Genomic DNA, 22041 nt, shown 5'->3' with positions numbered 1-22041 from the left:
ATGTTTTGGTTCCACCGCTGAGAGTTAAGGCAGGTGCAAACGGACAGGAAGATAAGGACATGATAGCGTAATTGAGTGGAGTCTGTTAATGATTCACTTGTGCCATTGGCTATCTATTTTTCTGACATTGGCTGTGGTGAGAGTATCTTGACATTGCGGGGAAAGAATGCACTCTGCCTGATCACAAATGAGGTAGAAGCGTCACAGTCAGAGGTTCTAGAGAAATGTTGATTCTCAACATTATCCATGTACATCCTATATTTGACTGGAGGCGCTTTGTGGAATTCCCATTGATAATCAGTGGAATTCTCCTAAACAATCTCCAGAATCAGCCTTCACTAAATCATTGGAATCTTCAGGAATCAATTACTGGAATTGTCCTCAACAGCCATTGGAAATGTCTTAAGCAATCATTGGAAATATCCAAAACAAACATTGTAATTGTCCTCAACAATGAAACCAAAAATTGTACGAAACAATCTATGAAATTGTCCTCAGCATTCACTAGAGAACAGTAATGATGATGAAAAGAGACATATCACCTAAGGTGTTAATGAAAGAAAGGTACAGTTCACTACATGTTATGTTACCCTGTTGTAATTGTGAGCACAAACTCAAAATGACCTGCAATTGACTAGCGACCACTGTAGTCAGCTGGGAGGGCTTCCAATTAACCACAACACTGATAAAGACAAGCCGTACAGAAAGGTGGATGGATGGATGAGCTCAAAATGAAGGTGCTTTGCAATTGTTTAAACTCAAGGGTCTACGGTTTATCACAAATCAGTGGCCTCTGTAATTCACCTGTTGTCTGATTTGAGCAGCACATCTCTGTCTCTGCCACAAGTGCTTAGCTCAAATGAGAGCTGAGACATGATAATGATATTAGGGCCTGCAGAAAATAGCACCGACTGGAGGTCTTCCCATCAGTGGAGAAATAAAAACACTAACAGACGTTCATTTGTTGTCAGTAGTTGTTATAGAAGAGTGCAGGGCTGATGTGAGGCTATAACATGATGGACATACACTATACATAATTTAAAAAAAAACATGTATGTACAATATCTCACATGACTGATACAAGGCCTATTTGAGTCTCCTAAAGAATTACATTTCTTGTTTTGTTTTGTCGACTCGTCATCGAAACACAATCATTTTCCTCAGGGACTCAAAGGAATCCAGTCAAAGGCCATTGGTTATTGTCCAGGTCTCACAGACATAAAGCAAGAACAAAAAACCAAGACTTTAAAGAACTGGAACTTCGTCTTTGGATCTGGAACAGCAAACACTCTGCTTGCAGGAGTCAATTACTCCATGCTTGGCTTCAGCATCAAAGTTGTCTCATTGGTACCTGAGGATTTATATACATTAGAATTCTCAAGACTAGAGCCTCTAAACTTGGATGTAAATATCTGAAACACCAAGCACTTGGGCTTCTGAAAAGATTCACTGCACAAACAACCTAATGAGAGCTTACAGAAGAGCTCCATGTCAGTATGTTTTTGCTATGAGTACTGCAGTGCTCCATAGATCATCTAAGGGCCTAATGAAACATAACATTAAATGAACTCGCACAGCAATTCATTCATTTCAATAACTCAAAGAGCTTACCTTCCCCATCACCTTGTAGAATAAACACAAGGTATTTTTAGCACAGCCACTGACTGAATGAGTGTTAGCAATTCCAAGACAAGTGTTGCCAAGTATTAAAAAAGAAATGTTATGAATGATTTAAGCTTGTGTAAGCACATTAATTTGTGTGTGCGTGCATGTGTGTGTGTGTATGTGCGTGCGTGCGTGCGTGCGTGCAAACCTGCTTGCTCAGTCAGTAGTTGTGAAAAAGTAACAAGTCTGTCATGTTTCTTCAGACTAAAAGGAACACGATGAGCCGGTTTAACGGAGACACACACCGCAAATTAGCGACGCTGGCAGCAGAAGTGATTTTTTTCTGTTGTTTTTGAATGAATGTATGTGTCAACATCAAAAGGGGGAAATTATGTATCAATATCCGACTAGGCGTGAATATATATTCTTTTAATTTGTAAAAAAACTCTGTGGCATAACCTTGGTTTCTTGTCTTGTAAACTGTACGTAGAAATTTTCCACTCAACTCTAGCATGGACAGATTTTTTTATTTTATTTTTTTTTCAGTCACAGAGACAGCACTTCATCACCAAGCTGCCTCTGACACTTACTTTAGCGGGTCTGTGTGCAGGTTGCATGCCACCGACACTTTGCCAAGCATAAATACATATGTAAATTGTTGAATTGTGACACACTCCGGTGACCCAACTATTTGTATACAAGCAACTACATGACATTTTTTTTCTTTAATATGTCCCCTTTAAGACATCTTTTCCATAAAAATGGTCAAGTACTATTTCAAGAGCTGAGAGAAGAAAAATTGAAGTTCCACTGTCGTGTTTCATCAATAGTGATTAGTAACTCCAGAACACCAAGCTGGAGGTTAACCAACATTTCTGTGCTGAGGCAAAGGTCACTTAAAATAGGCTTGCCTGCAAGGTCCATTCAGCTCCTCCAAGGAGCCAGACTTTGAGCTCCAGTCTGGCTAAGGCTTCCTTAATCACCAGAAAGTCAATACAGAGCACAAGTCAATTATACAGGGACGTTGTGGGGTGGGATTCACAGCGCTACGACATGCACAAGGTTTCCCTAGCCAGACCGCCAATTTTTCTGACAGCCAAATCATGTGTTTCTTATTGGATTTGGAAAAGGGAGATTTATTTATTTCGTTTTTGACATTAATATTTCAGTCTGTCCGTTTCCGCATCTCGTCATACGATGGGCCACAGGGGGAGAGAGGCCACACATTGCGACACACAGCTGTCGGGAAAATGCAACAGTGGAATGGAAATGAATTCTCAGTGGCTCGGGTTTAGTGGCGATAGCGTTCCAGCGTCAAACATTTCCATCTCACTACCTGGCACGCTGTCAATCTCCTCTGCGCAAAATAAAAACAGTCCATCGCAAACAGTCTTTTTTTTTTTCTTTTCTACTGCACACAACACTGCACTAGAACGTTTTATGCACTCTTGCACCCTCTACACATGGGGTCATTGGAAGATGGCTGTTAAGAGTTTGGGCAATTGTTTGGAATTATTGCTGATTAATCATTTTTTAAGTAAAATGTGTCCTCCATTTTACTTCAAGAAATGATTAATCAGCGTGAAGCTACGTCGATTTAGTGTTAACTACTTTGCTGTCCACATAAGTAAGGTTGGGACTCAGGAAGTCTATATTCATGCTCAGTCTACTCTGGATAGGCGTTATTCGGCTCAATACAAAACTGTCATTACAACAGGAGCTCGGGACATTTAAAGAGATCTTCAAATTTCCTTAAAAGTTCTTAAATTCCCCGCAAAGGATTTTTTTGTAAAATGTATATTGAAAAGGTATGGATGGAAGTTTATCATAAATGTGCAGAAAGGGGGAAAAAAAAACCAGATACAGTAGTAGGAACCTATCATACCCTCATACCTTGTTTCCATCCCTTTTTGTTCCCGCCAGCGCGATCCTCCCTTTCATAATGGAGCACCTCGACCGGCCCTAATGAGGCGCCGCAGCCACACACACCATATCAAATTAACAGGCCGCGCCATCCTATTACAACCCCCCGAAACCCCCAGCAGCCAGCCCCCGAGTAGAACCAGCGCCTCAGCTCACCGCACCAGCAAGCCCATTCCATGATTGATAAAATGGGATTGAAGCAAAAACAGGATGGAGCTGGAGGCAGAGAGACAGACAGGCAAGTGGAGAGAGAGACTGGTAGCCATGAGAGCAAAACAAAAGCAGTCCATACTTTTTCCCGTGATTTGCCTTTCCGCAGAGTAATTATCCTCTTGATGGAATAAGTAATGAAGGGAAAAGGTCACATGGAGCTGCTGTCAAGAGTCTTATATTCGTTGACAATGAAGCTGCCAAATATTTGGAATAGAAAAATATGCATGAATAGGTCAGCAGCAGACAGAGATAATTGAAGCGATCACATCAGACTCAATGATTGTGTGAAAAGTGTTTAAAATTTTAGAATTGTTTTTGAAATAGTCTCAGAAAAAAGAAAGAGGCAAACGTACAGCACAAATCCTTTAGTGCTCATTCTAATTCTTACCAAGTACGTTGACATCTGAAGCGGTCGGAACTTCAAAGTTTGGACTAAATGCTGCACAAGAAAAAGCGACCAAAAGCCGAAGAAAAACAAAATGCAAGGATGTAAAGTTAATAATTTCCGCATTAACCTGAAAGTTGGTGCCGGGAGTTTAAAATCAAGTTTGGAGTAAGCAGCGCAAATAAATGTCCCCAAAAGACCAAACAAAAGCAACACAATGACACAGAGCTTATCCTGTGGTGACAGCAGTTAGAACTCGAAAGTTTAGAATAGCAAATTAAAAATAATAATAATAATAATCATCATCATCATCATCATCATCATCATCATCATCATCATCATCAAGAAGCAAAAGAATAAGTGAAACAAGCACAAACTCAACAAGCTTTGCAAAAAAGCCAAAGAAAAACACCCAGGTTGAGTTAACCCTTTGATGCTTGCTGAACAGACATCTGACAATCTTCGCTACGGTCCAAAGTATTGTGCGACAACGCACCCCCACCTCGATTTTTCTCGAAATAGTAGGAACATACGGGAATTCACTTTCCCCACTGTTTACTCTATTGACGATCGATTGCTTCGCTGGGTATGTATGGCAGATTAATGCGCGATGAATGACATCCTCCAGCGTAATTGCTTCTTGACACTTGGAAGACACACTCCACTTGCTCTGATAAGGTCGTAATCTGCCGCCGGTTTACTCTCCTAATTAATTTGCTGCCTTAAAACCAAGTGAGAGTCCAATTTACATTGGTGCTGATACAACAATCAATTAGTGGGTGTATACATTGAATATAAAGAGGAAAGGGTAACTGTTGGACTCAAGATGTAATAATAAGGGCCGGATTGCCCTAAAAGGACAGATTACGGCACGTGTCCAAAGAAGTGAAGGTCATCCTTGGATAAATGTCACAAATAAATTGGCTCCTGGACAGAGTGAGGGGTTGTTTTATAAGACAACAAAGCATCCTGTAAGGAGCTTAGTGCATAGTCTATGGAAGTGAAAGCAGGATTCCCAGGCGGCTGCCTCCGGGGTAGAATGATGGAAAGCGTGTGTGCACTGAGGCAAACATGCAGTACACACACAGTAGAAAAGAAAGGAAGTCAATCTTAGAAATGAGGCAGGGAGGCAAAAGAAAAATGGCTGGTGAGGATTCAGTGAAAACAAAATCAAGTGGAAAAAATGTCAACAGGCGGCTGTTGAGATGGACAACGCAGAGCTCTTTCACACAGAGAATAGAATTTTCATTTTGCATAAAGACTATAAATGAGTTTTTTGCACTTTTGGAAAGTAACACAGAATCCTGCAGTCAGATATTTAGATGCCTCGTGGCACCAGTTTCACCGATTGGGACGGAATTGGTAATCATGTGCATTCTATCAACGTACGAAAAAGTGTCAACTATCAACTGTCGAGAACCCATGAATGAAAATAAAAAGGAAGTCGACCAATTTGGTTTGAAGTTGCCATTTTGGGTGATCAGAAGCATGTATCCTATATAGATGGAAAATACTACATTAAAAATCTTTATTGCCCACGCCATCTAATTTTTGGCGTCAAAAGTGTAATGGTGAATGAAAAAGGGGGTGTTAGGTAGCAGTCGTTTTGATACTTTCCCTGTTGACTTTGAGCGAAAGAGATTACACCTAGGATTGGTCCCCAATGAATCACAGGCCAGATACAGAGGCAGACAACCATTCACACCATCATTGAATGGGAATCAAACAGACTCTGTACCAACGTCAGGTGAGTAAATTACTCCAACTCTGACATGGGAATTCTACCAAATAAACGCCAATCAAAAGCAGATGGTTGGGCGATGCTAAATCTTGAAGCTTTTTGCCTTTGCCATCTAAGCATTCAGTCTGAAAAAAACTAACACACAGACCCGATAAACCCTGCTCAGCTTTAATGAACATCGTTTCTTTGACAGGTGAGAGGCATGCTTCCAAATAATCTATCATGTAATTGTCAACATCTTAGCAGCTGTATGGACAGAGCCGCTGACCATGAATCGCTTCATCATTTAGCTGTCAAATATCATATAACCTGCAACACAATATAAACAAAGAAGCACTCTAGCAGCAAGACAGAGAAGAAGCTTGCATCCTAGCCAGCACATTCCTGCTGGCCTCCAATATCCTACTGTGCTTGGCAGTGCCAAGCCAAGGATGGATGGATGGAATGGCTGAGGTCTGTGCCTTACAGCTGGGTGGCTGAGAAGGAGGAAGCGATGCGGGGGAGAGTGGGCAGCCACTTTGGCACGGGTCATGGTGGGCTGGAGTCATTCATTTTAAAAGGAAAGATTAATAACACCATTATACCCCGTCTGGGGATGCAGCGGTTTTGCATGGGATGTAGCACGCACTGATACGCTACGCAAGATAGAGGTTTACACAGCTGCCGGGCTCACACATACGTGCATTCCTGCGGGTCATCGGATATGTCAAGTATCCATTCGCCCTCAAGTGCCCGCAAGTCGGAGCTTGTGTCTTGCCGTCGCAGGCTACTACTTGACTTGAGGTTGATTGTTGAGAATGAATTATCAGCAGAGAAGCAGATGGCTGGCACGAATAGCATCTCGAGTGTGTGTGTTTGAGTCTGTGCTAAAAGTTAAGCGAGGACATTGGGCCTGTTGACAGCGGGGTAAGACAAAGTTCTCTTTCGGAGTGAGGGTGTGCAAGTGTACGGCTTACATGCTACAGCTGTTGAGGTACACGACAGCAACAGATGGAAACTCACAAGTGGGGGTGTAACGGAACGCCACAAAATCTTGGCTTGGTATGTACCTTGGTTTTAAAGTGATGTTTACATTTGGTATGCTGAGGGAACTAAATGAACATAAAATGTTTTTCCTTTGGGTAAACACGAAAATATAAGTAACAAGTTGTCATAACTGACATTTTAACACCCCAATGCATATTTTTCATAGATGGCTATACAATGACTTGTTACCTCGGGTGCGTTAACTGCAAAATAAAGTGAATCAAAAGGAAATAATATTCCTTTTAGTGAATACTACAAGTTCACAGAAGAAAGTGCATGTCAGTCCAGAAACCACATAATCAGTCACTTTTGCCACCGTAGTGCTTATGAACATTATAACATGCGGCTATACGTACACACTATGCCACTGGATCACAGTCAGATTGGTGTTTATTTTAAATAACTTTCAGTCAGATTCTAGTGCCACTCAACCATAAATGTCCGAATACTGTATGTTGTTCTTACATATAAATAAGGTTGTAGGCATGAATGAATAAATAAACAGAAAGATTAGAATTTGGTGTGACATTTTGTTCTTCTTCACCTCAGCTGTCAGAGAGGATAGTCTTAAGCAACTGCACAGTATTTGTCAGGAACATAATTGAATCTAGAATCTCGTCTGGAAGCCACTGCGCTTGAATCATTAATCCACCACCTTGATACTTAACAAGTGATGGCAGCAAACAAACAAAATATTAGAGAGAAATATATTCAGGGAGTGTGTTTTTTATGTCTCAAAAAATAACTCTCAGCCAAACACTAGAGAAGAAGCCTGTGATACCTGTGTTTGGGTTTTTAGTGAAATGCGTGGGAAGTGTGCTGTGCAGCTTCTGAGCGTTGCTGTGGTGTGAAGTAATGTAACCAAAGAAAGCCTGATGACAGCGAGATTGGATGAAGATCTCACAGCAGTGAAAAGAGAAATTTCCTCCCGCCCCCCTTTTAAAACAGTCAACGAGTGTCTGAATAACATGTCAGTGACCCCAAGGATCAAGAATCTCTCAAGAATGTCTTTCACTAAAATTAGCCTATTTTTTAGGGGCCTGCTCTAACTCATGAAAGTGAGCTACTGTAAACCGTGCCCCATATACTGCCTGGCCATAGCGACTCTAGCTTCCGTTGTCACGACAGGCAATAGCGACCATAGCTTTGATTATCATGATAACCAGGAGAAGAGCTTCAGCGTTGTGACTTGACTGGCCTAAACTTGTGAAAGCAGAGCCCAGAGTAGGAAGAAAAGTAAAGACAATAAAAGAAAATGTTTTTTCTCATAAAGGCAGCAATTCTTACACTTTACTGTATGAATGTGGCACATGGAGACATCACAAAACACAAATACTTTCACCATGTTTTAAGATTAATAAATTCTCAATGCTCACTTTTCCACCTGTCATTGTCAAAGACATAACAGCATGATGGCGTACAAAGAGTAGTGAGCGCCGGACACCTGCTCTGGCACAATGGCACACTGATGTTACATATCCAGGACCACTCTGTCAGATCATTGTATAATAACTGTCAGTCATTGGCTGATAACATTATGTAGATGTGACACGAGCGGGCAGATTGTTTCTCGCAAATGTGCCAGAGCAGACAAAATGACGAGGCAGGTTGAAGCAGTCCAAACTGTCACATGGTCAATACTATAATGCATGTTTTATCATTTTAATATGTTTCTTGAGAGGAAGTGTTTTGTTCCTAAGCTACTACCACTCCAGGGGAGTCAGGTTCCCACCAGTCATGAACCTCACCACACATCACTAGATAAGCGATATAGAAAAGAAATAGATGGAAGAAAACTTTAAAGAACAATAAAATAAGTGTACAAAGTTCAAAGAAAAATTGTCTGATGCAGTGGAGAGGATGCGGCATACAAGCGCATGTGAGTGATCAAACACATGTTGAGCCAGGAAAAACCCTGGAATGGATTGTCGATAAATCACATCTTGAAGCAACAGAGGCAGAATGCCGTGAACTACTTGAGCTGTCAAGTCAGTGAGCTGAGCTGATAGTATTCCGGGCATACAGGAGGCTTGGTTACAACATCCTCATGACTAACGGAAACAGCTAACTCCATGGCTAACAATGACTCGGACTCTTGGCACTGGATGCACTGCTTCGCCGGGAGTGTTCCTGTAGACATTTCCAAGCATCTTACATACTAACATGAGTCAACCATTGTGGAAAACATGAAGTTTTTCCCCTCTCCCTTAGACGATAACCTGCAGCATGAGGACAAACCAATATTGACACAGTGAGAATGGCTAAAATATTTCACATCGCTAGTGTTACTTGCATTGGACACATTAATGAGTACTCACACTTTGTACTCAAGCAGAAATACAGAATATATATTTCTATTTGTTTGTGTCTTTCTTTTCATCATGTCGCTATTCACGGAGGCTGAAAAAAAAAGTACCAACACTATTTGACAAAGTATAAAGTGGAAAGTACAGATATCTGTTGCAACTTGGCCGTCAGAAAAACAAATGACAGATATCTCCATTTAAATACAGAAAGAAAGTGCTTTATTACTTCCTACCGCTGAACCACAGACATATTCAGACACTTTCAGTGCTGGCAAAGAGAATCTGAGAGACCGGACCGCAGAGCTAATTCACGTGAGCTGTTTGCAAAACAGGACTGTGCTGCAGTGAGAAAACTCACACATATTTTTGGCTGTGCCTGACTGATTGAGTGAGTGAGTATGAAGGGCGTGTTTTTGTGTGTTCATTGAGAAATGGCTTGACGCAAAGCTCGCCCAGCAGTACTAGCGCTGCCCCTTGTGCTTGTCAGCATAACAAGTCTCGACAGCTTCAACAATGTCAGTGTGATCGGAGCACATGTAAGCAGAATGAATCGCATACCTCCACCAGGGTGAAACAACCTACAAACTTTAAATGGGCCTGCTACCTGTTGCTAACCTGTAACCCAAACGATTTGCCATGTACAACTATTTGAACTTAACTATTTGGTCGTAGTGAAATAGGAAACTTTAACAATGCTAAATTAACATGCTTACAATCTTTCAATTTATGATGTTAATTTGGACTCATCTCACGACTCAGTGGATAGGAGCTAAAGCCAGGGAGATAGAGGGAATGGCAACAGTTGGTACACTAACACATAGCAAGATAGCAACCTGCATACAAAAAGTGATAAGACCGATTGACCAAGGTCTGTATGCAAAAATTTCAAGATAGCAACTATTTAACACAACGCACTTCAGAGATCAATGGATATTTTACATCATACCTTGTAGTCGGTTAGGTTACTATGTCCAAAAGCGAATGAGCTTGGATAACATTAAGCATGTACAGTGGCTGTTGCTCCAAAAGTCTGATGGCAGAGTAATGTGTTAACAGTTGGTATGCTAAAATGTATCCATATAGCTAGAAAAGAAATCATTCAGACATATTGTTAAGGATTGAAAAAACTAATGTGACTGGATAAAATGCTAACAGCTAGTATGCTAACATATACTCTACCACTTTTTTTTTTTCCAGAATCCTGAAAATTGTGTTGCGCAACCATACATCATAAACAAATGGTGATGAAACCCTACCTCCCAGGTGAAGGTAATAACAAACCAAAAGTGGCGTCTCTTCCGGCATCTCCACCTGTGATTAGTTAGCTGCTGTGGTATTCCAGGAATGACCACATTGACAGCTGAAGGTGGATATGTGTGTCACAAGTGAATACAACTCTGTGTTTATTTGTGAGTGTGTGTTCGCGTGCCTTTTGCATGCTGAAAAATGATACAAGGGGTAGGGAGGAATTTACCTATAGGCACAATTTTAAGTTTATATATATATATACACATAGAATACAACCCTAAGCGCATTTTACAATATCTTGTGACATTAAGCATTCATATGTGGCATAGAAGTTGTCCAGGTTCCGTAAGATTTGGTCAAATAAATCAAATCGGCCAAATATATAACAGTGGACGTTCACAAATAGCTAAATAGAAACCTGAGTATAGAAAGTATTTCAATTTAGAATTGATCCAATTCTGACCTGCTAACACTTGCTGGACTGCTACTTCAGGGTGAGTTTTGAATGAAAATGTATTAATTTCTAACATGCTAACACTTGGTATGGCAACATGACGCAAGATGAATTAATATGAGTGAAAAAAATACTACAGCAGATTAATAAGGATTTATATCATAGCCTGTAGCCAGGTTGGATTTAAAATGATAATTTATAAAATGCTAAGATGCTAACACTGGGTATGTTGACATATAGCAAGATGGCAATACGGATGAAAAAGTGCTACAGCAGACTGATTGAGATTTTGTCATTCCCTATGGTGAGCTTGGGTTTCAAATGCAAACTAATTAAATGCTTAACATGCTAACACCAAATAACAAAGCATGATAGTAACATGAGTGCAAAAACTGTTAGGCCAGTCGATTCAAGATATTACATCTTGCTCCGGAGTTACGTACTATTTCAAATGACAATTCATTAAATGCAAACATGCCAACAGTTGGTATGGTAGCACAAAAAAAAAGGGACTCACACACATTCAAAGTTGACATTGTAATGGCTGACGCGTATAGACACGATAAACACGCCAGGCATGCTGGGAACATGTACAGTATATCTGTACACATGCAGGAAATGTACAGACAGGGTGGAGGGTGTGTATGTCTTGGCATGACTGCAGGTGGACCTGCAGCTCGCTTGCACAGGGAGGCCAGGCTGCCTTTTCGGGTTAAGGAAGTCATGACATGCCCCTCCAACGCGTCCGTAAATCAAGCCAGCACGACAGCAGTCTTTGTGTACTTAAGGCGTGCGCGTTGTGTAATGAAGAAATCATCATTGCGTTTTAAAGCAAATCTGCTTTCCACTCCCTTTCCATTTTACGCTTATTTTTTGACAGGGCAATTAAAAGCCGATTTACTCCCACTTCTTCACTCCTGAATTAATTGGAAAAAATATTTTACAACTGTCTATCTTTTTATACACCACTGAATTTTACAGGTTGAGTCCACTTTATGAAAGAGTTTATGGATGACATAGCTATGGTGCTAAATCAAAAACTAGCCTGGACATGAGGTGTGAATCGGGAAGTGGGTGTTGAAATGTTCATCTTTGGCTGGTTGTCTGAACCTTCTATGAAAAATGATAGACGTGTTAGAGCTAAAGCAATCCATGTTCACACACTGCAGATTGGTGTACAGTGAAAATTTAAATAAATGACATTTGCAAGTAATATATGCCATCTAAAAAAAAATGTTTTAATGATATTATTAATAGTTTACATTTTCATGAACTGCTTCATGATTTAAAAATCTGAACACATAAAACAAGAAGTTTCTGTCAAAACTGGAAGAAGGATATCTAATAGGATGACTACAAAAACATCGTCTGTTGTTGAAGGAAACTACAAAACTGGTTTTATCACATCGACAACTGCTGCCATCCTAGTTTAGTGTCTCAGACAAGAAAATATAAAAGCAAATCTAGCTCAATTTAAAACTAATTCGAGTGCTGCCACAAGAAAAAAAAAAGTTGCTCTGATTTTTCTTCTTTACAGCCACCAGCAGCTCAGAGAAGGCGATAAATCTTTGTGTTGTTTTTTTTTCTTTTCTTCTTCTCCTTACTCGGCTGAGGGAACGGCTGGGCCAGGGTCAAACTAGTAAGACAGATGAAAACAAGAGATTGTCTGGAGGCCACGAGAGGAAAATTGCTGAGGAGACACAGAGACACGCTTTTGTCGAGCCGCAGATCTGTGATGGGACTGTGTCAGAAGTTGAAAAGGTGTCAACCGAGGTATTGTGGCCACTCCACCTGCATGTTTCAACTCCTTCCAAAGATGTACAATTGGGCTGAGATTAGGACTCATTGAAAGAGGATGTTTCAGAATAGATTTCAACATACACTGGGTGTTGCGCATACAGGTATTTTGACAGGAAAACAGCAGCCATGTTTGATGTTCTAAAAAATAAAAATAAAAATAAAAATTGCGATTATGTTTGCATATTTGATGTTCTTTGTCATTGCTTACTCAGCCACAGCATGAATGTGCAGTGTGACAAAGCAGTGTGGAGAATGTGGTGCAGCTGAATTCACAACTTTTGTGGTCTCAGGAGAAGGAAAAGAAAATGTCTTCCAAGAAAATCCCAGCATGCAGCCACTTGTATGTACTACTTCAGAAAATAACCCTTTTTCAGAACCACTGTCGACCTTATTCTTCTGTTTTTTTGCTGTAAATCGCTTAGAAGCGGATATCATATCATTCTTGGCAAGTCGCCGCTTTTGAAATGTTTCCAAATCCTCAATGACACACATTTGCTTTCCGCTCTACTGCACCTGTCATGGTAAAGCAGCACTGGGCCATCGGAGGCGCTTTTGTGATTCCCAGTGTGGCAAAATTACATTGCAACAAGAACTGCACAAATGTTCACGTCACAGCACAGGACTACGATACAAGTAATTGTGGCAATTGACAAAAAAAAAATATGGCAAACAGAGTGAAAAAAATAAATAAAATAACTGAATACAAAAAAAAATAATAATTCATTTTACTTTAAATGTTGAAACAATCAATTAGGAAGATGTTTTACCAGAATTGGTAGGTTAATTGAACGCTAAAAATTGTCCCTAGTTCTGATTGTGAGTGTGATTGGTTGTTCGTCTGTTTGTGTGCCCTGTGATTGGCTGGCAACAAGTTCAGGGTGTACCCCGCCGACTGCCCGAAGAAGTGGGGATAGGCTCCAGCACGCCCGCGACCCTCGTGAGGACGAGGTTCAGATAATGGATGGATGGATGTAATGTATATTTTTACTCATCACTTACGATAAAATGTTTAAGCAAAAACTTAAGAATATACACTGATAAGATTACAAAACAGTGCAGTATTATATGTGTGCATAATACTGAATTTCTTATGGCTTTTAAATACCCACTTTCCACAGAGCTAATTATGAAATCAAAGCATTAACTTTGAATAATGTAAACATAAACATCACCTTTCATCTTACCTCCAGTGACTAAACTGTGAATGCAATGTGACAGGGCATGAAAAATTGGACAAGACGTCATCACTCTTACCTGCCATCATCTTCTGGGCCTCGTACGGCTCCATGTATCCGTCGTTCTCTGTGGTCACTTTCTCCGTGCTGGTCTGCGTGCCGCCGGCCTGCTCGGCGTCAAAAGGGTCGGCGTAGTCCTCCATGATAATGAGCTGCGAGGGGATACGACAAGGGGAAAGGTGAAATTGCGCCGAGATTTATTTTTCTGCTCTGTTAAACACGATGCGGTGTCAGGAGGGTTGCCATGACAGATAAGGCGGCATGTGCATTGGACATCTGCGGAGTCGGGCCATGAGATGAAGTAATACATATGGCGGTATGCTCTTGCTAGCAGACCGCATTGTCCCAGCTTGGGGCTTCCAGCACGCTCTCTCTCTGCAAATGCTACTCGGCCTAATTATACGACAGTGACAAGCCCACTTTTCAAAAAAGTAGAGGCTTCAAGCAGGCCTGCTGGACTTTCTTAGGACAAGCAATTTGGCAGATTTATACCCGACCAGCCGGCCAGCGAGCCTGAGCTAATTGCAGTCTTGTGCAGTAGATGGCAATTAGGCGGACGTCCTGAGACCCAAGGAACATGGCCAAAAACTGGAAAGAACACAGTGTACATCTATATTGCCTCCGGGAGGTGTATTTGCATCTGTGAAATATCTTTATTCACCAAGATACAGATTTTTAAAAAGTAAACACTTGTCCTTTGAAAGGAATTCAAGGCCTTTGGGGAGCCATCTGTCCTCTTGGACAATGGTGCTAATAGTGAGGTGTGAGTGGAGGAGTTTGTGCTTGCTATTAAGAAATGCTTTCTGTTGAGACTCCATATTATTTCATCTGGACATTCACTTCTCATACAGACAGTTCGACAAGCCAATTGTGTATCCATTTACTTGGAATGAAACACCTATTGTCTCTGTACTTCTTGTCCTCATTAGGGTGTCAATTTAAGATGACTTTGGGTAAGAGCCGGGGTACATCCTGAACTAGTCACCCCTGAATTGGAGGACACATACAAACAAACAACCGTTCACACTTCACATGTATGGACAATTTAAAGACAAGTATAGTACATGGTTTGGGGATGTGTGATACCCAAGTGGTGCCATACTGAGATGTTCCAAAAGAGATTTGAACTTGGATTTGTTGACCATGAGGACGTTGTGCTATCCACTATTTCATTAATTCATATGACAAGGGATCAGTCTAGGCTGGGTGCTCTCTCATCTCTCCCAAATTCAGCTTGAATAGGCTCCAGCTCCCCACCGACCCTAATGAGAACAAGTGTCACACGCAATAGAAAATGCATGGAAGAAATTGACAGACAGTCATAGGTCACTGGCAGATGGTTTAGTAGTTTGCAATTCTGCCCAGGGTTCAGGGTTCTTGACTTTAGGCTTCCTGCCTTATACCCAAGAATATAAAATGTTAGTTTCATTGAAGACTCTGAATTGTACATCCTAGGACAAGTGCTATAGAAAATGGATGGTTCCAGATCACTTTAAGTTTTGAAATGATTTATTGTGGTTCCATTTTTTGACAAACCTGCAATTTGAACAGGGGTGTGTTCACTTTCTATTACATGCTGTACTTCCTCCCGGTATTTTTCTGAGAAACATGGGGAGTGACAGCAGCCCTCATGAGTCAATGCTGCATGCCACAATTCCACAATGTGTCAATATTTGGGATTATTTTAGTAAGAAAACTAGATGCGACAGGAAAGCTCCAGGCTAAACAGCTGTCTCGCACTATTCATGGCACCAAATCAATAGAATCGAGCATTTGAAAATCAGCCTCTTTATAACATTCATTGACTATGTTATGACATCACCACTCAGGACGTGGCTTCTAGTTACCTTCACTGTCCTCGAACAAGGCACTTAACAATTTCAAATCATGTCGGCGCTAGTAAAACACACTGATGTATCGGTCCAATCAGCCAAATGCTTATGCATCGACCTGAGTGTGCACGACGGGCACAACACCCTATGAGTCATGGGCACCGGGAAATAATTTAGACTAAATATAAACAAGCATATCACTCATCGGAGCTAAGCTGAGACAACAATCAGGGATAGATAGACGCGAGCACACACGCACGCACAGACCCTATCATGTCTTAAGTAATCATGCATAATATAACTAACTGTAATTTCACTTAAGATGGGAAAGCACCAACAATTTGGAGGTTGACTGAGTCACAGTTTAGCCTCGTATCCACCAATCACAGATTAAGTCACTGTACAATATTAAGCACAATGTTTTGCCAACGACTACAGGAACACAATACAGCGATTGTGAAATATATACGGGAGTAAAAAAAGATAAATATTAGGGATGAGTATAATAATCAATTTATGTGACTACATTCATAATCCTCTGAAAAAAATAATAACATCAATCTGTTTTCTTTAGCGCTTATCCTTGTGGTCCAGCTTCAACCTATCTGGATTGGTTGCAAGTCATTCATAGTACACGTACAGTGTAGACAAACAACAATTCATGCTCACAATTACACTTATGGACAATTGGAAAAAGCAAAATATTGTAAACTCCAGTTTACATGTCAGTACCATACTGAGCTGCTAGGGGGAGCTGTGCCTAACTATAAAAGATTTACACCAGGGGTGGGCAAATCCGGTCCTCGGGGACTGGGGTCCTGCAGGTTTTGTATGTTTTCCCTTCTTCAACACACCTGATTCATATGATCAGCTCATCAGCAAGCTCTGCATAAGCCTGATAATGATCCTGTTCATTGGAATCAGGTGTGTTGGAGAAGCTAAACCTCTAAAACATGCAGAACTCCAGTCCTCGAGGACCGGAATTGCCCACCAAACTGAACTGCATTGTACTGCTTGGTAGAAACCTGGCTTTAGTGTTTCACTCTCTTGGAATATTGTGTAAACTGATATCTTTAGCATACACGCTCAAAGCGTGAATAGTAACTGAAGGACAATGGGTGAATTTCTTCGCAGCTACTGTGTGCTAAATCCCCTATCTTCCAATGCTGCCCTTTTCCATCTGTTTTGGGGAAAATAAGTAGGCCTTGTTCTGCCGCAACATAATTATGGGTTCCTCAAATGTTATGCTTCTGTGAGTTTCAAGTCCAGCACAAACACGGACCTGGTTTGTTTTTGTGCCACAAAATAAAATACATATGTTTCTCTCGCAAATAGAGGTAACAAAAAAAAATCTGCAACACAAACAAGCAACAATCTCAGAGCCCAAACGACCGCAAATCTCTTAGCAAAATAAATATCAATCATGATCGTAATTTGATTACCGCCTTGTCACAAGTTAGCATGAAAGCTCAAGCAACAGTAATGGCAACTTGTGTGCCAAACCAAGCTCTTACACAGCCCAGACCCAAGAATAAGTAACCCTCACTATGAAAACATAATGAATCACATCAATTCCCATCCGACTGTGGTACTTCAATGGAGTGGTTCGAGGTCGGAGGCCATGGCCCACAAAAACACCCTAAGTGATGTAATTTGTCTCCCTGTTGGCATAACATTACTTGGACTTATGTGCTGGTGGATTTAAATCTTTGTAAAGGTTTTCACTGGGCATGGCGGAACTTGTAAGAGTTGGCGCGCCCTGGCAGCACTACTATTCAAGACCTTTTTCTGTAAATTTGTTCAAACAACCATAATCCAAGATATATGCAAATCTCATGAGACCTCAGGAAAACCCTTGAGAGTTAGTTGAACTGTAAATCTTTGACACCTGGTAGTTCGGCCAAATATTCGTGAAAAAAATGTGCAGCAAAAATCGTACAAAACAACCGGCGTACATTACATCCCACTAGACGTGCAAATCCCAAATCTCAACTTTTCAAAGTTCAATGCTACAGTAGACATGTGTCTCCCGATTGGTCGTCAAAATAAGTTAACAATATGAACAAAATGAACATAGCAAAATAGGATGTGAATATTACTTGTATGAAAAGACTTACCTTCCAAGGACAAGCAGTGATCTCTCTCTGCATGTTTTTAAATGGTGACTACAAAGAATTTATGGTTTTTAACTTTTGGTTGTACACTTGTACAACAATTACAATGATAAAATGTTATATCATTGTCAATACAGGTACATTTTTACACATCAATGGATAAATGTAACTATTTTCAGTAAGAAAATTGTTTAGAAACAAAAAAAAATGTAACAGATTGTGTTTGACGAGAGGTTCCACTCTAACTGCAAATCAAAGATATGTTTTTATACTCAAGGTCTTTAAACACTTTCTACTGCCTTGTTATGGATCCTCCTGAGCCGCAGGATGTTTGAGCATGCTTCAGGAAACAACAGCATCATTGATTGAGTTACGGGCGGAGCTGCTCCAAAAGCATGACATCATCTTTGCCTTTCCTGTTGACTTAGCGTTGGACAAACGAAGGACGAGTGAGCGATGAAAACCTTGCCAGCAGCCTTCAAACGGTGCCTGAGCGGCGAGTTTAGCTATAAAATCTCCAAGAGCTGCAATATTCGAAAGGGAAAAAAAAAAAAAAAAGTGCTTTGCCTTCCCGAGTAATCAAAATGGGTTTTCAGATTGACACTGTCTAATACAGCTGCTGATATTGAGAAGGCAAAAATAAAATAAATAAAAAAAAAAAAAAACAGGCTTTTGCAGCAGCTGAGCCACTAATTTGAATGGTCGGAAGCAATTTGATTCAATTTCAGTTTCAAATGCATTTCATTTAACCGTGGGTGTCAGCCTGACTGGTCCAGAAACAAATGTGAAGGCTGATGCATGTTGAAAAACGCTAGCGGCAGGGTTTATCCTGAACTGGTCACCAGTCAATCTCAGGACACATATAGACAAATGACCATTTAACTCCCATTCACACCAAGAGACAATTTAGAGTCATCAATTACGGTAATCAAACACACATTTTTGAAATGAAAACTCAACAAAAGAAATGTCCCAATTGAGACACACAGCTCCCAAGTGTGTGAGGCAGGAGACACCGCACAGTCGAGTAGACATAAACATCAAAATTACGCCTCGTAATTCCACAAGTAGAGGCCATCCCTTGAAATGGGCTGGCAGGCTTGTTGTCCAATTTACAAAACATTTAGTGCATTCTTGAACTTGACTTGCAAACAGAAACAGCAGCACGCAAGAAGTCTTTCAATTTAAATAAAGTGTGGTGTCGTACTGTGGATATTATGTCAGGATATGTTCGCTAACCACAATCAGTTTTCATTGGATGCTAACGTGGTCGCTCTCCAATGTTGTGGGCATCCATGTTTATGTTCCATGGAGTTAAGTGACAGACTAGTTACACCCAGTCTACCTCGTTTCCTACCATTTCATAGTGCTTCTTCATATCATTCCTAGTTTTGAACTTCAGTGTCACTTGATATGAATTGTAATAAAGCTGCTGCTAACATTTTTTAACTAAAGTTCACCCCCCTAATAGATTGCAATCTTCATTTAAATCATTAAATACCTCCAGGCCACTATTTACAAATATGGAATTTACTTGAAACTTGAGACTGACTGAACCAAGAAATGTCTAATTATTTTCAGCAGTTTCTTTTTTTCTATTTTGAAGTCAGTAGCGTTAACTTAAAGCAGTTGTTTCAAAGAAAAGCAAATGAAACAGACGGTCAATCAGTTTCAACCCATTCAGTTACATAAAATACATACAGTTCCAGAAACTTCCAGAAATTTATTTTCATTTGGCTTTCTATTCAATGAAGTGTAATGTACCCATATTATGTTTTTAATGACCAATTTTGTTGCCAGTTTCAATGCATTTAGAACCGACTCTTTTGTTGTCGACTGGTAGGCAGCGTGGTGGTGTTAATAATTTATCCACATAATAACTGAACCGGCAATCACTATACTCAACAGTGTCTGAAAGGCCCCATCAATTTGCCTCGTTCATAACTAGTCGATGTAGATGAGCCGGTTCGTATTTGCAAACTGCTCCAAAATGTCCGTCCGGTCCTGTGGCACTAATGACCAACTGACAGCAGGAGAAAGCATGAGGCTGCGAGCGGCGAGCCGGCATCGCCTGGGGACGCACCATCTGCCTCGTTGAGGGCCAGGGTGCGCCGGGACTACAGCCAAGGGTAAAACTCACCATGAAATCAAAGCCTGTTGGGCTTCAATGCACAGTGGGGATAGTCGAAACTCAAACAGGTAATACATTGGCCTTGTAAAAAGTATTTAATTGGAGAATTTACAAATAATATAATCTATAGACAATATTTAATTAGTTCCACTTCCTGAAATCTCTTTGTGAAATAGTTGACAGACAAAATTAAAAAAAAAAAAAAAAAAAGAAAATGAAACAAAATTCTCGATTGGGATGATTGTCACTTTTGGATCGACCAACATTTTCAGAACAAAAATATCTTTAAAGTCATTCAAAAATGCAGAGTTGGAGTGGCCATCATCAATGCAAAGTTCAATTAAGAGTATTTAATGGACAAACTACTTAAGCTCCGATGGTCTTCACCATCAAATATTTATCATTCAGTCAAGCATGAGTTGTGCGATTCATGGTTAGACCAACAGTATCAGGAAAAATAACACTAAAGTCAAAAGTACCAGTTTGAACGGCGAAATTTGAATTCTGAGAATGAGCATATTTATGGAATCTTCATCATTCAAGCATCAACAGCCATACAAATCAGGTTTAAATAAAAGATTTGAGCAAAATCGACCTCCAAAGTACGGCTGAACAACATATCGTTACTGCACTGGTATCTACATATGGATTGAATTATAAATTAAAATTTCAAAATCAACAATATAGATTTTCCCTGTCTGTAACTGCAAACTGCATGCACAGCACATTTTTATGCTTTCCCTTAAATGCACCACTAAAGCAAGCCAATCACAAACCTCATTTCATGTTGGCCGTGGCATGACAGCTGAAGCTGTCTACTCTTAAGTAAGCAAGTACTGTACTTCATACACAGCGGGGAATTTGTAAAGCGTGAGAGGTTAAAGTGGCAAGAAATAAGTCATCCTCTATCATTTGGATGTATTCAGGATTAAAAAAAAAAAAAAAAAAAAGAGGATCTAAACCAGAGCAAGGTGTTATACAGGTCGTACTCAATTAGCAAAAATTACGACCGAGGCAAGGCAGCACAACAATTTTATGTGGCACAGTGCGTAAGTTTTCACTGAATTCAAAGTCCTATTGATATTTGGCATAAATATCAATATCTATTTTATCCATATCAGCCCTTCTCCAAAGTTCTTCAAAAACTCAGTTTGAATGGCCGTTGTACCGTCTCAAGGTTGGAATTCACCGCAACATTGTAATATAAGATATTTGCAAAGGATTAAGCCACGTCCCCTTGGTACTGCTGTCTATTACTTTTGTTGCTAACCCAGATTCTGAAACCCCATTTCTTATATTCGCCTGTTCCCTGGCGAGGGCAAAACTTGTTGAAATGTGCTGCAGCGCTCAGCCAATGAAGCCCTCTTTGCATCAACAGCAACAGAGGGAGACCATTAGCGAGGCGACCAAGATACAACTGGCACCTGCCACTTTGGCTCAATATTTGACGACCACAGTGCTTCTCCGATTACAATTCGATTGAGACTCTCATGCTTCCATTACATGGGAGAAAACATGGACGGGAATTGTCCTTCTGAGCACTTACGGGAGCGAGACACAGCATATTGCTGGAGAGAGATAAAAATCGGAATAGTTGCATTAGTTGTCATTTGAGCTCATGGGCTTGGCGATGTGGCACTTCTAATTAAGAAATGCTCTGCTGATGGTTTATTTTTCGACAGTCTGGACATTTTCAAGTAATTATGAGCCGCGTGTTAACCAGACAAATTCCAAGACGGGCCTCAGTTGTGCTGACGAGAGTGTGACATTTATTCCGCGGAGGCAGCAGCAGGGATTGAGTGGAGCTCGTCAAGGTTGAAGCCCCGCTGGGAATGGCAGAAAAGTCATCAGGCTATCCAATGGAGGGAGGGAGGGAAAGAGAGAGAGAGAGAGAGAGAGAGAAAGAGAGAGAGAAAGAGAGAGAGAAGAGAGAGAGAGACTGGTGTGTGTGATTTATGTTTCATGCCACAAGGGATTTCAGCCACTGATTGCCCGATCCAACACAGTGCTTAGCAGCTCAATTGCATT

At 40.6% G+C, this 22041-nt stretch overlaps 1 protein-coding gene across 5 annotated transcripts in view; it reads right to left on the bottom strand.

The window, feature by feature from the left end:
• Positions 1-22041, bottom strand: part of shf (Src homology 2 domain containing F) — an 83212-nt gene that overhangs the window by 44908 nt on the left and 16263 nt on the right. For all 5 annotated transcript variants that reach the window (XM_077519774.1, XM_077519772.1, XM_077519771.1 and 2 more), the window contains exon 2: positions 13956-14088. In XM_077519774.1, the coding sequence (XP_077375900.1) occupies positions 13956-14088 (133 nt within the window). The remainder of the gene's footprint in view (positions 1-13955; positions 14089-22041) is intronic.

Source organism: Festucalex cinctus, chromosome 4, assembly GCF_051991245.1.
Source record: "Festucalex cinctus isolate MCC-2025b chromosome 4, RoL_Fcin_1.0, whole genome shotgun sequence".
Lineage (NCBI taxonomy): Eukaryota > Metazoa > Chordata > Actinopteri > Syngnathiformes > Syngnathidae > Festucalex > Festucalex cinctus.
The sequence above is the reverse complement of the archived record's forward strand: the minus strand, read 5'-3'. Positions and strand labels throughout refer to the sequence as shown.